We start from the raw sequence: 13961 nt of genomic DNA, 5'->3' as shown, positions 1-13961 counted from the left end.
TTATTAAATTAATGAAAGAAAGAACAGACACATCAGTGAATGAGTGAATCAGTGAATGGGAGGCACTTGAACTTGATCAAGACTTTCCAATTATATTCAGAGTAAACAGAGTTGGAACCCATGTTCTGAAGCTTAATGGGCCAATGAAAGGCAGTGATGTACAAAGGAAAAACCTCATTTTAGAGCTGCATTCTTTTCATTTAAATTTTCACAGCAAAGGGAGAGTCTCCTTGGTCTTTCATGGACTGAAGTTTGGTGGTAAAGGGAAATGTGGTACATAGAAGACACTTAAAGATCAATTTCATCTTTAAAGTTTAATGAAGGAGAGAAAGGATGAGTCCTAATTTGTTGGAGTACGCCAAATTCAGGTAAATACTATAGCAGGTTTTTACTTAATAGGGTCAGCTTTTTTGTCATTGGGGAGTCTCCCTTAGATGTAGGTATTGTGTCTCTTTTCACTAGTTTTAGGATTCATTTACATATTTTTTGAAAAAAGAAAACTAAAACATTTTTTTATTTTAAAAGGCAGTACTTACAGACTGTGTTTTCTTTTTTCCATTCTTCTTTCTCTCCTGTGAAAGTCTCAACCACTACTGTGGTGACATCAGTTACAAATTTCTTTTCACTTTGGAAATCAGAGTAAAGGACAAGAAGAAGCTATGAAAGCATGATCATCTTTCCGGAGAACCTTTGCGGCAGGGAGGGCAGGGTAGAGAGCAGGGAAGGTGGGTTCACAGGCAGTCTTCCACATACTGCCTGATTTTACTTTGTTTTGTTACCTACCCCAGCAGTAATTCAGAGCAAGCATAGTGTCTGGCATGAATAAACCCACAGAAAACAGTGGCCATCTTCTCCATTTTATTGGTTACTAAGCATCAGCTTAAAAGCTGCCATTTCCATTGTTGTTGTTTACTCACTAAATTGTGTCCAAATCTTTTTGCAGCCCCTTGGACTGTAGCCTATCAGGCTCCTCTGTCCAGTGGATTCTCCAAGCAAGAATATTGGGGTGGGTTGCCACGCCCTCCTCCAGGGGACCTTCCCGACCCAGAGATCAAAGCCTGTCTCTTATGTCTCCCGCATTAGCAGGTGGGTCTTTACCACTGGTGCAAGCTGGGGAAAGGAGTGGATCCTATTTCCTCCTCCAGGGGACCTTCCCGACCCAGAGATCAAACGCCTGTCTCTTATGTCTCCCACATTAGCAGGTGGGTCTTTACCACTGGTGCAAGCTGGGGAAGGGAGTGGATCCCATTTCCCCCTCCAGAGGATCTTCCCGACCCAGAGATCAAACGCCTGTCTCTTATGTCTCCCGCATTAGCAGGTGGGTCTTTACCACTGGTGCAAGCTGGGGAAGGGAGTGGATCCCATTTCCCCCTCCAGAGGATCTTCCCGACCCAGAGATCAAACGCCTGTTTCTTATGTCTCCCGCATTAGCAGGTGGGTCTTTACCACTGGTGCAAGCTGGGGAAGGGAGTGGATCCCATTTCCCCCTCCAGAGGATCTTCCCGACCCAGAGATCAAACGCCTGTCTCTTATGTCTCCCGCATTAGCAGGTGGGTCTTTACCACTGGTGCAAGCTGGGGAAGGGAGTGGATCCCATTTCCCCCTCCAGGGGATCCTCCTGACCCAAGGATCAAACCCACGTCTCCCCCTTGGCAGGCCGATTCTTTACCACTGAGCCACCAGGGAAAGCTATTAGTTAAAATAGATAAAGGATAATGGGAGAAAACGCGGTGCTTCTCCACCGTCACCAGAGCTCTGCAAGGCCGCAGTGGGGAATGTGAGGGCTTCAGAAGGACGCACGCCAAGCGCACAGCTGTGGCCGGCACGCGGCAGGGCTGTGCTCGGCTGACGTCCGTCGCGGCTCGCAGGGCTGCTGTCCCCGCCTGACCGTGGCCACACGGTCCCGGCATGAAGGCCACGCCCGTCCCGCCGAAGGGGTGAGGGAGAGGACTGGAGGAGGCTGCGTGTGATCTGAAGCGCGCTGACTCTTTGCTGGTTACTGATAAAATTCTTCTTCCTCACAAGCTGGTCACTGATGCTTGCTTGAGGCCAGTACACAGCTCCTGTGTGCCCTCTGGGCTCAGGACGGAGACGCAGGAAAGGTTCTTCTTCCTCACAAGCTGGTCACTGATGCTTGCTTGAGGCCAGTACACAGCTCCTGTGTGCCCTCTGGGCTCAGGACGGAGACGCAGGAAAGGTTCTTCTTCCTCACAAGCTGGTCACTGATGCTTGCTTGAGGCAAGCACACAGCTCCTGTGTGCCCTCTGGGCTCAGGACGGAGACGCAGGAAAGGTTCTTCTTCCTCACAAGCTGGTCACTGATGCTTGCTTGAGGCAAGTACATAGTTCCTGTGTGCCCTCTGGGTTCAGGACGGAGACGCAGGAAAGGTTCTTCTTCCTCACACGCTGGTCACTGATGCTTGCTTGAGGCAAGTACATAGTTCCTGTGTGCCCTCTGGGCTCAGGACGGAGACGCAGGAAAGGTTCTTCTTCCTCACAAGCTGGTCACTGATGCTTGCTTGAGGCAAGTACATAGTTCCTGTGTGCCCTCTGGGCTCAGGACGGAGACGCAGGAAAGGTTCTTCTTCCTCACAAGCTGGTCACTGATGCTTGCTTGAGGCAAGTACATAGTTCGTGTATGCCCTCTGGGCTCAGGACGGAGACTCAGGAAAGGTTCTTCTTCCTCACAAGCTGGTCACTGATGCTTGCTTGAGGCCAGTACACAGCTCCTGTGTGCCCTCTGGGTCCAGGACGGAGACGCAGGAAAGGTGCAAAGCAGCACAGGGTCACAGCGTTGGACAGGACCGAGCGACCGAACAGCAACAATAAGGATGGAAACGCTGAAGGAAACTGATCCAGAGAACGGGAGAGACTCTTTCTTTCCATCCTGTACAACCTAAAGCTCCTAATCCGGACCCCAGAACTAAAGAGATCATGTGTGGGCTATTTAGGGAACTTAACTACCATATACAATGTTATTTCTAGATGACAGATTCCAAACAACTAACGTAGTAACAGAGGCTTAGAACACATTCTCCTTACTAAGTGGAGTGTTATCTAGAGTTTCCCTAAACACCTTTATATGTAGATAGAAATTTGGATCATACTCCTGTAATTCTAATAAACGACAGAAATTGTAGGGACCTACCAGAAGCAGAAGATATTAAGAAGAGGTGGCAAGAATACACAGAAGAACTGTACAAAAAGATCTTCATGACTCAGATAATCACGATGATGTGATCACTCACCTAGAGCCAGACATCCTGGAATGTGAAGTCAAGTGGGTCTTAGGAAGCATCACTACGAACAAAGCTAGTGGAGGTGGTGGAATTCGAGTTGAGCTATTTCAAATCCTGAAAGACGATGCTGTGAAAGTGCTGCACTCAATATGCCAGCAAATTTGGAAAACTCAGCAGTGGCCACAGGACTGGAACAGGTCAGTTTTCATTCCAATCCCAAAGAAAGGCAATGCCAAAGAATGCTCAAACTACTGCAGAATTGCGCTCATCTCACACGCTAGTAAAGTAATGCTCAAAATTCTCCATGCCAGGCCTCAGCAAAACATGAACTTCCAGATGTTCAAGCTGGTTTTAGACAAGGCAGAGGAACCAGAGATCAAACTGCCAAAATCCACTGGATCATCAAAAAAGCACAAGAGTTCCAGAAAAACATCTATTTCTGCTTTATTGACTATGCCAAAGCCTTTGACTGTGTGGATCACAATAAACTGTGGAAAATTCCTAAAGAGGTGGGAATACCAGACCACCTGACTTGCCTCCTGAGAAATCTGTATGCAAGTCAGGAAGCAACAGTTAGAACTGGACATGGACCAACAGACTGGTTCCAAACAGGGAAAGGAGTACGTCAAGGCTGTATGTTGTCACCCTACTTATTTAACTTATATGCAGAGTACATCATGAGAAACACTGGGCTGGATGAGCACAAGCTGGAATCATGATTGCCAGGAGAAATATCAATAACCTCAGATATGCAGATGACAGCACCCTTATGGCAGAAAGTGAAGAAGAACTAAAGGGCCTCTTGATGATAGTGAAAGAGGAGAGGCAAAAAGTTGACTTAAAGCTCAACATTCAGAAAACTAAGATCATGGCATCTGGTTCCATCACTTCATGGCAAATAGACAGGGAAACAGTGGAAACAGTGGCTGACTTTATTTTTCTGGGCTCCAAAATCACTGCAGATGGTGATTGCAGCCATGAAATTAAAAGACGCTTACTCCTTGGAAGGAAAGTTATGACCAACCTAGACAGCATATTAAAAAGCAGAGACATTACTTTGCCAACAAAGGTCCATCTAGTCAAGGCTATGGTTTTTCCAGTGGTCATGTATGGATGTGAGAGTTGGACTATAAAGAAAGCTGAGCACTGAAGAACTGACGCTTTTGAACTGTGGTGTTGGAGAAGACTCTTGAGAGCCCCTTGGACTGCAAGGAGATCCAACCCATCCATCCTAAAGGAGATCAGTCCTGGGTGTTCATTGGAAGAACTGATGCTGAAGCTGAAACTCCAATACTTTGGCCACCTGATGCAGAAAATTGACCCATTGGAAAAGACCCTGATGCTGGGAGGGATTGGGGGCAGGAGGAGAAGGGGATGACAGAGGATGAGATGGTTGGATGGCATCACCGACTCACTGGACATGGGTTTGGGTAAACTCTGGGAGTTGTTGATGGACAGGGAGGCCTGGTGTGCTGCAATTCATGGGGTCGCAAAGAGTCGGACCTGACTAAGCAACTGAACTGAACTGAAAGTAGAGTTTACATGATGTTTTGCTTAGAACAAAATTGTTCCTCATTTTGAGAGAGGGAGAAGGACTGTTACATTCATAAAAAGAATTTTTCCCTTTTTTATGGGCTTTGGAAATGTATGGACAACTATACTAGAAGTCTGGAAGACTCTGAAAACATCAAAATGGAAGGTATTAATTGAACTGGATGTGCTTCCTGACTTCTGTGTTTGCCTCATGTATTAAGGCTTTGTTAGTTTTTGTTTGCTTGTTCTTAAGGCCTGGGGCTATTTATTTTTCAGAGCCTTAGATTCCTTTTTGTGACTGAGCTTTTACTGCAAATAGATAAAGTTCCTGCTCTGTACCACTGCTTTTACTAGCTTAGAAGCTTATTAATATGCTTATTTAAATCCCTAGCACGTGCATGTATGTAAAGCATACTTTGATTTGTAAATATTACCTTTTTTATGGAATATAACTGTGCCTTTTGCCACTAGAACAAATTGATTTCATCTGCTGTCTCATCTTTAAACCTATTATTTACCCAACTTTTAGCTTTTTCAGTATAATGTAAAAATGTCTCACTACTACAAGATTAATAAACAAAGCAGAAAAGACCGCTTATGAAAAAATACTTTAGAAATCCAGTCCTTTTGATTAGTAACCAGCCCTACTACCAGAAATACTTCAAAGCTCTCTCTAAACATTGAATTTTCATCAGTGATGCTGCAAGCCTTAGCTCTCATCTTTCATGCTTACCATGCAATAACTTCAAAAGGATAAAAAGAAAGAATGGTAATCTCTCAAAGCACCACTGTCTAGGGTCAGTCATCTTGTCTTTAGTTATCATGCATTCACAAGCAGATAATTGCTTCATTACATTATGCTTTAATAAATATAGTAATTAACATTTTGTTACAAAAAAAATGAAAAAGCCAATAGTCAAACCATTCAGAAATGAAATCCAGAGCCCAGGGGATTTCTAGAAGAAAATGAAAAAGAATTAGACAGCGTCAAATATAGACCTCTTCAAAGGGAAAGAGATCATTTAAACTTGCCTTTTACTTACTGAAATACATTCTGCATATTTTATTGCTTTTGTCATCTTGCTTGTTATAATCCAGCCAGTGAATGTTCAAAGAACATAAAATCCTACAAATAAATAAATGGAATATGAGTGAACTGACAAAAAACCAACAATTAAGATCAAGAGTCTTACATGGAAGCTTTGATTATATAAGGCAATTATGTTTCCCAGTGGTGTTCCAGGAGCATGTGATTTATCAGGAGGAGAAAAATTAAAGTTTTAAGCTTCATGACACTCACATGTCTAATTAGCAGAGTTTAAGTAACTTGGAAACATTATCTGAATCAGCATGATGTCACCAGGCAAAATTTGGGGTGATTAAGACTTTTTAGAATTAGATTTTTGGATAGTCTGGGTCAGCATGAGAAGCTGTAATAGACACGGACCTTTAAACAAGAGTAAGACACGTCATCATGGACCGTGTGGTTGGTACTCCAACGTTCATCTGAGAAAGTACTGAAAACTGTACCAGAGGGAACTTGGAGGATCATGCAGTGGTAGTCTCAAACAAAAGACCAAATCACTTGTGAATACTTGTGAATTTTGCTGTTTGGATTAGGGAATATCCTCCCACCTGCAACTTGCTAAAGATTTCTGAGCACAAGGTAATACAATGGAGACAGCATTTACAAATTAAAAGCATAATTCTTGGTGACAAATTGTTTTAAAAGCTAAAGGCCAAGGGTGAGTGATAGTTGCTCAGTTACTCTTTGTGACCCCGTGGACTGTAGCCTGCCAGGCTCCTTTGTCCATGGAATTCAGGCAAGAATACTGGAGTGGGCTGACATTTCCTTCTTCAATATTGGCCAAGAGCAAAGTGCAAATATTTTATAATATTATGGTAAAATTATGGTAAAAAGGAAAAGCAATGGATGGATCACTGTCTGATAGTCTCAGTGAGTATGTTTATCTCTCAGACCCTGGAGTGAAAAAGTTATCTTTTCAGATAATTGGGGTGTTACTTTGATCAGTGCTATAGTCATAGGGAATTGTTGACATTTTTGCCATCAGCTTGTTCTTAATACATAAAATACATATGTAGGGCAGATTAAAGGCTTCCCTGGTGGCTCAGTGTGGTAAAGAACCCACCTGCCAAGCAGGAGATACACGTTTGATTCCTTGGTCAGGAAGATCCCCTGGAGAAGAAAATGCCAACCCACTCCAGTATTCTTGCCTGGGAAACCCCACGGACAGAGGAGCCTGGCGGGCTGCAGCCCACGTAGATGCAGAAGAGTTGGACGTAATTTAGCACCTAAATAGGAGCAGCAGCTGAGCAGATGAAAGGTAATCTATTGTTACATAAACAGCAAATAAGGGGACTAACCGGAAGGCCAAATTCAGGTTTGGGGAAAAGGGCGGGGGGCTGTCTATTGCATATGTTTGGTGTCAAATGCAGACTGGCCAGAAGACAGAAGGGAGTAGGAACTGACAAATTAAAAGCCTTGTTAAACAGATAAGGAGAATGGAAAAATGAAAAAGTATGTGGTGGCAGGAAAGATTGACTGGACTTGATTACATTTATAGATGAAAATGGAAATTAAGAGTAAGAGACAACTTAGTATAAAAGCTTAGCATTCTGTGTATCGATATTAATTCTACCTCTAACCATGATAGGGAATCAATAAGTTAAAATAATTTCTCTAAAGCTGCTGTCAGAAAAAATGCTACTATATTTATTTTTAATTAAACTCTAAGTATCTATGAGTGCCATCACCAAGAATTATTTTTAGTTAATATAACTCTCAAGTGTCTCTAGAAGAGCCTAAGTAAATAGGACCACATTTTTTCCCCACAGTAGCACATATTAACATAACCATAAGATTTAGGATCCTAAAGCCTTGAATAACATGAGAGGAAGAATGAAGGTTTACTTTAAAATTTCATGAACTTTTGTGAGTGCAAAAGCTGAGAAAGGTAAGCAATGAGGGAAAAATTAGAAGGAAAGTGGGGAACAGGGAAAATCAGGTCAGGGTTTGGCACAAGTATTACTTGACTTCTATTCTGTCATCACCAATCAGAAGAAAATGTTTTTGATGAAATTGTTAAATTGAGAAGAAAAGACAAAGACATCATATCTTTGTAATAATAAAAACTGCTACATATTAACTCATCTCTGTTTACTCATGTAAACATGAGTGTACTTATTGGAAGGGCAAGAAAAACTGTACTTTTCACATTTTGAATATCACCTGACTCCTCGGTAAGCAATTAAACAGCCCTGAACCTTACCCAGGACAAATAATGTGATTATTTCTGTTTACATATTTTTCACTGGAAGTGAAAATAAGACAAGCGTTGAGTCGAAAGAGAAGACTAACTCAAATACTGAGAAATGATGAGTAGGATGTAGATTGGGAATCCATCCTTGAGAAGAGGGGGTTTGAGGGCCACCGGAGGAAGCAGGCTGTCACAGCCTGACTTCTAAACACTGTTGGCCACAAACCAGCCTTCGAAGCCTACGTAACATAAACACAGGCTGTCACAGCCTGGCTTCTAAACACCGTTGGCCACAAACCAGCCTTCCGTGTATAAAACTGGCTCTGTGGGGTAAAAACTATGAAAAGCAGGATGGTTCTATAATAGTTGGCAAGAGAAAAGGAAAGAAATGAACACTTCAGTCTTTAAAACCACGCTTACAAAAAGGAAGCAAGCACCGATCATGGCTGCTTTGACTCTCACGTCGAGATCTGCAGGAACGTGGATCCCAAAGTTGTCGGCGTTGGTGAAAACATCATTCACAAAGCCTGACCAGTACTTGGAAATCTTTCCAATTGTGAGCTTTTCATTAATGGTCTTCACCTTTGAAAAGAAAATAAGAGGCTGTAAATTTGAAGGTTAAACCTATGATTTTACATTTCTCCGTGTTTACTTCACGAGATATAAGAATAATTTTATTCATCATCTTTAAATGACAGTTCAATGGCACTCATTCCTTTATATAATCTTAGGTTTGTCAACTTAACTTTCCAGTTTGTTATTCAGGAATTTTGCTTCTCTGACATTTTTTTAACCATCATAATCTCTTTTTCTCTCCTTTCTGTATGCAGACAGAGTTTAACTGAAATACGTCATTAAGGTCAGACTGCCACAAGATGGCAGCAGGGACATAGTTTCAATTACACAGTCTAACCATCATGATAACCCTTCTACCTGAGGTCCACATTTTAAATTTGAATTCTTCATGCAAAAAAAAGAAAGAAAAATATTTTTGAGAAGGATTTTAGAGGAAATTTTTTACATCAAATTAATTTCTACATATAATTTTTTTTATTGATAAGATTTTATAATTACTAATTTGCTTAAATATTATCAGTTCAGTTCAGTCGCTCAGTTGTGTCTGACTCTTGTGACCCCATGGACTGCAGCATGCCAGGCCTCCCTGTCCATCACCAACTCCCAGAGTTTACTCAAACTCATGTCCACTGAGTGGGTGATGCCATCCAGCCATCTCATCCTTCGCTGTCCGCTTCTTCTCCCACCTTGAACCTTTCCCAGCATCAGGGTCTTTTCCAGTGAGTCAGTTCTTTGCATCAGGCGGCTAAAGTATGGGAGTTTCAGCTTTGGCATCAGTCTTTCCAATGAACACCCAGGACTGATCTGCTTTAGGATGGACGGGTTGGATCTCCTTGCAGTCCAAGGGACTCTCAAGAGTCTTCTCCAACACCACAGTTCAAAAGCATCAATTCTTCAGTGGTCAGCTTTCTTTATAGTCCAACTCTCACATCCATACATGACCACTGGACAAACCATAGCTTTGACTAGATAGACCTTTGTTGCCAAAGTAATGTCTCTGCTTTTTCTTGTTGTTGTTTAAAAAAAGCCTTTATTCATTTTTGATCAGGGAAAGGACAATCTCAATGTCAACTTGTCACCTAATCATAAATTTGAACTTACAAGATTTACTGCCCTAAAGACACTGCACCTAACTTTTGACAACATAACTTAAAATGAAAATCTCCTTTCTGTCCCCTAAGGTTGCACACTGAAAGAATAAACAATCCCTTGCAACAGCCAACAGTGATACTTGGCTTAGGTTTAAGGTCAAATAGCAAAACAGGAGCAAAACAAGGCCAAAGGCATTACAACTTGATAGCCCATTAAGTACAAATATCACTGGAATAAAGAAAGTTGCCGGCACCAAAGAAAACAAGAGGCAGGTTCATTAGCATAAAAAAATTTACACTTGGTTGAAGGTGAGGTGAACTATTCCACAAGTAAACATGTATGCCAATCCTAATGGTGAACTTGAAACCAAAGCAACAGAACCGAAAACATTAAACTCAGTTAACTACACTGAATGTGAAATTCAAAACTTGAACTTATCTAGGATATCCTCCCAAATCTAGAGCTAAAAGGTTTTCTTTTTAACGCACCAGGAAGATCTGTTGTAATGACATGACTTGGTCACACCGAAGACTTGCATTTACATAAGAATCAAGGGTCATCCTTCTCCATTACTCTTTGTCTGAATGTGAGCATGCTCAACTACTCAGCTCATGCACTAACCGCATAAAAAAATGACTGAAACCTACTACCCACGCCTTCTAAGAACTCACATCATGTAACAGTTAACACCCAGTACAGCTTCCTAACAATGCCCCAAGAGAAAACATTTTGTTCAGTTTGGTGCTTGCTGTGACATAAAACCAACAGAATAGTATACAATTAATTTACTCAGTTTACTACTACAAATCTTATAATCTACTTTTGTTCAAACTTCATACCTATTTGCCAAAACTGTGTAAAATCTAACTATATCTGATATTCTTAACCTGTAGCTCCCATAACACAGTTTAAGCCCCCCCCCCCCACCTCGCAATGGGTATATCTGGACATTTTAATCAAGAAAAAAAGTTATTGTATTATGATTAGTCAAAGCTCTTTCTAGCAGACCACTGAATACAGCAAACCATTAAAAAATGCTTTTCTGGAGACAAGAACAAAGCAAAACATTTTCTTCATAAAAGGAGCTACCAGTAGGCTTTGTGCCATTAAACATTTATTTTTCAAAATATAACCAAAGACTCATGGTCTACTAGAAAGCTCCCACTAATCACAACAGTGTAACTATGCCACAGAAACTGTCATGACAATGTCTCCAGATAGGCAGAGAGGAAAACAACATTAAAGGTTATGATGGGAGCCTCAGTTAGAGACAAAAATGAAGTCTTAAGAGCATAGAATACATCTAACAAAAAAGGGGAACAGAGCAGACACTGTAGCTGGCTATTCATAAAGGACCACAGTTTTCTCCTCTTCCTATGGAGCAAGACTCCCTACAAAATAAACTGTGCGTTAATTATAGTTTATTTAAAATTACACTTTTACAGAGCTATTTAGTACCTGACGCAGAAAAACAATCACATAAGGAAGCATTTATTTGAGGTTTAACATGTAATCATGCAAATAAAGTCTGTATAAAGACAGGTCCACAGAGTCACGATACAGACAGCAAAAGACGAAGTGAAAACGAAGAAAACTAACCGGCGGCCGTGCGCCGTTGGACACAGACTGTGTCCTGCACACTGGAAAGTCTTTTACAAACAGTCATCTTAGATGAACAGAAGACCAGTCTTCAGTGTCCTCCTGCAAGGTGGTACGCTGCAGTCTCCTCCTGTTTTCCCCAGCACCCCTTCTAGTACGGCTGGCAGTTATCTGGGTGATGGCCACCCCCTCGGATGCCTTGCCCTGAGTGCCCCGCTGGCCTCGGCCACGACCCTAGCACCTCCTCGCCCGCCGGCTGCACACCTCTCCTCCCTTTCCTCGTTGCTGTCGCTGCCTATATGCCTCTTCGGGTTGTGCAACTTTGATTTCACACTTCCCAGAACCAATCTGATGGTGTCTGCTTTCTGACAATTTCTTTACTGGCTCCTCGTCTGTATATGTAATAAAGCAAAATCCTCTTCTTTCATTTGTTTTTGTATCCATAGGAAGTTCAATATTTTCAATCTCTCCAAAGGCTCCAAAATATTCTTCAATTTGTTCCTCCGAAGTATCTGGGCTCAATCCACCCACGAAAACCTTTTTTTGGGGTTCCCTCCCCTTTAAACCTTTGGCCCATTTAGGGTCTATCAATTTGCCATCCAGTTTGTGTTCTTTCAGTTCCAAAACCTTATCAACACTAGCAGCATCCTTGAAAAGCACAAATCCAAATCCTCGTGATCTTCCAGTAACAGGATCTGTTCTAATCGTGCAATCCACAACTTCCCCAAATCGAGACGAATATTCAGTCAGATCTTTCTTGCTTGTATCCCGTCTCAAGCCTCCAATAAACACGTTACCGTCGTCCTGCTGGTTCTTGCTCGCGTCGATCCTGGATCCCGCTGCGAACTCCTCTCTGCCGCTGTCTCCCACAGCGGCGGCGCGGTCGGCCGGAGGTGCTGCGCGCAGACCGAGGCGCGGCCGCAGCGGCGGCGAGCGCTGTACGGAGCTGGATTTGGAATGGCGGCGGAGGAGATCATGTCTCTGCTTTTTAATGTGCTGTCTAGGTTGGTCATAACTTTTATTTCCAAGGAGCAAGTGTCTTTTAACTTCATGGCTGCGGTCAACATCTGCAGTAATTTTGGAGCCCCCAAAATAAAGTCAGCCACTGTTTCCCCATCTATTTGTCATGAAGTGATGGGACCAGATGCCATGATCTTAGTTTTCTGACTGTTGAGCTTTAAGCCAACTTTTTCACCCTCCTCTTTCACTTTCATCAAGAGGTTCTTTAGTTCTCCATTTTCTGCCATAAGGGTGGTGTCATCTGCATATCTGAGGTTATTGATAATTCTCCCGGCAATCTTGATTCCAGCTTGTGCATCCTCCAGCCCAGCATTTCCCATGATGTACTCTGCATATAAGTTAAATAAGCAGGGTGACAATATACAGCCTTGACATACTCCTTTTCCTACTTGGAGCCAGTCTGTTGTTCCATGTTCAGTTCTAACTGTTGCTTCTTGACCTGCATACAGATTTCTTAGGAGGCAGGTCAGGTGGTCTGGTATTCCCATCTCTTTAAGATATTACCAGTCATTGCTAATTTCATTTTTATGTTATACTCAGACATTTACTGGCGAAGGCAATGGCAACCCACTCCAGTACTCTTGCCTGGAGAATCCCATGGATGGAGGAGCCTGGTAGGCTGCGGTCCATGGAATTGCAAAGAGTCAGACACGACTGAGCGACTTCACTTCACTTTTCACTTTCATGCACTGGAGAAGGAAATGGCAACCCACTCCAGTGTTCTTCACTGGAGAATCCCAGGGACAGGGGAGCCTGACAGGCTGCAGTCAATGGGTTTGCTCAAGAGTAGGGCATGACTTAGCAACTAAAAAACAATACCATAAATATTAAAACTCTTAAGTACTCCTCAATTATAGGGCTTATTTTTATTCTTTACTCTTAGGAAAGTTATGCCAAGAACTTTTGGAGTGGGGTGGACTTATGACAGCCCATTTTGTAAAATGTACATTGTATTCTGGGTGAGTCATGTTCCCTGAAATCCTGTAAACTTAATGTCCTATGTGAGATATACACGAATGGATAGTGTGAATAAACAAAAGAGAAATACATACTTTAGACTATTTCCTCTAAGATTTATTTCTAGGAAAAACTGTTAAGGAAAAGGAAAGGAGTGGATCAGAGGATGAGATGGTTAGATGGTTTCATCAACTCAATGGAGGTGAATTTGAGCAAAGTCTGGGAGATCGGGAAGGAAACAGAAGCTTGGCATACTGCAGTCCATGGGGTCGCAAAGCGTCGGACACCACCTAGCGACTGAACAAAGCTGTTAAAATAGTTCATGTTCTTACACATTGAATTTGCAAGTACCTACTGTCTTCTGATTTACACACATATGTTTATATGAGAACTGATTGTTTTACAGAATGAAGTTAGCAAGTCTTACTTACATAGCTTTTAAATTAATGGTATTTTAATGGAGTGTGCTCTTGAGATCAGAATTGGGATATGTTACCACCAGGGATATAGGAAAGAAGATGTAATTTCAGTGATTCTAAACTAAATATATTTGCTTTATACCATAGGTGCTATAATTCCACATACATCAAATTTTCGTAGTATATTCTAAAAAAAAATTCCTGAACTTTCTGTCTCTGGAATTATGAGTTATTATTGGCATGTACAAT

At 42.1% G+C, this 13961-nt stretch overlaps 1 protein-coding gene and 1 pseudogene across 1 annotated transcript in view; both read right to left on the bottom strand.

Annotated features, from left to right (window-relative positions):
* Nucleotides 1-5617: 5617 nt before the first annotated feature.
* Nucleotides 5618-13961, bottom strand: part of PLSCR5 (phospholipid scramblase family member 5) — a 30013-nt gene continuing 21669 nt past the window's right edge. The window contains exons 7-9 of the mRNA XM_020911227.2: nucleotides 8470-8631; nucleotides 5815-5897; nucleotides 5618-5727 (exon numbers count right to left, since the gene is read on the bottom strand). Coding sequence (XP_020766886.2) covers nucleotides 5859-5897; nucleotides 8470-8631 — 201 coding nt within the window. The 3' untranslated portion in view covers nucleotides 5618-5727; nucleotides 5815-5858. The remainder of the gene's footprint in view (nucleotides 5728-5814; nucleotides 5898-8469; nucleotides 8632-13961) is intronic.
* LOC110128313 (heterogeneous nuclear ribonucleoprotein D-like pseudogene) lies at nucleotides 11453-12824 on the bottom strand (annotated as a pseudogene).

Source organism: Odocoileus virginianus, chromosome 4 (assembly GCF_023699985.2).
Source record: "Odocoileus virginianus isolate 20LAN1187 ecotype Illinois chromosome 4, Ovbor_1.2, whole genome shotgun sequence".
Classification (NCBI taxonomy): domain Eukaryota; kingdom Metazoa; phylum Chordata; class Mammalia; order Artiodactyla; family Cervidae; genus Odocoileus; species Odocoileus virginianus.
Note: the sequence above shows the minus strand (reverse complement) of the source record. Positions and strands in the feature narration are given on the sequence as shown.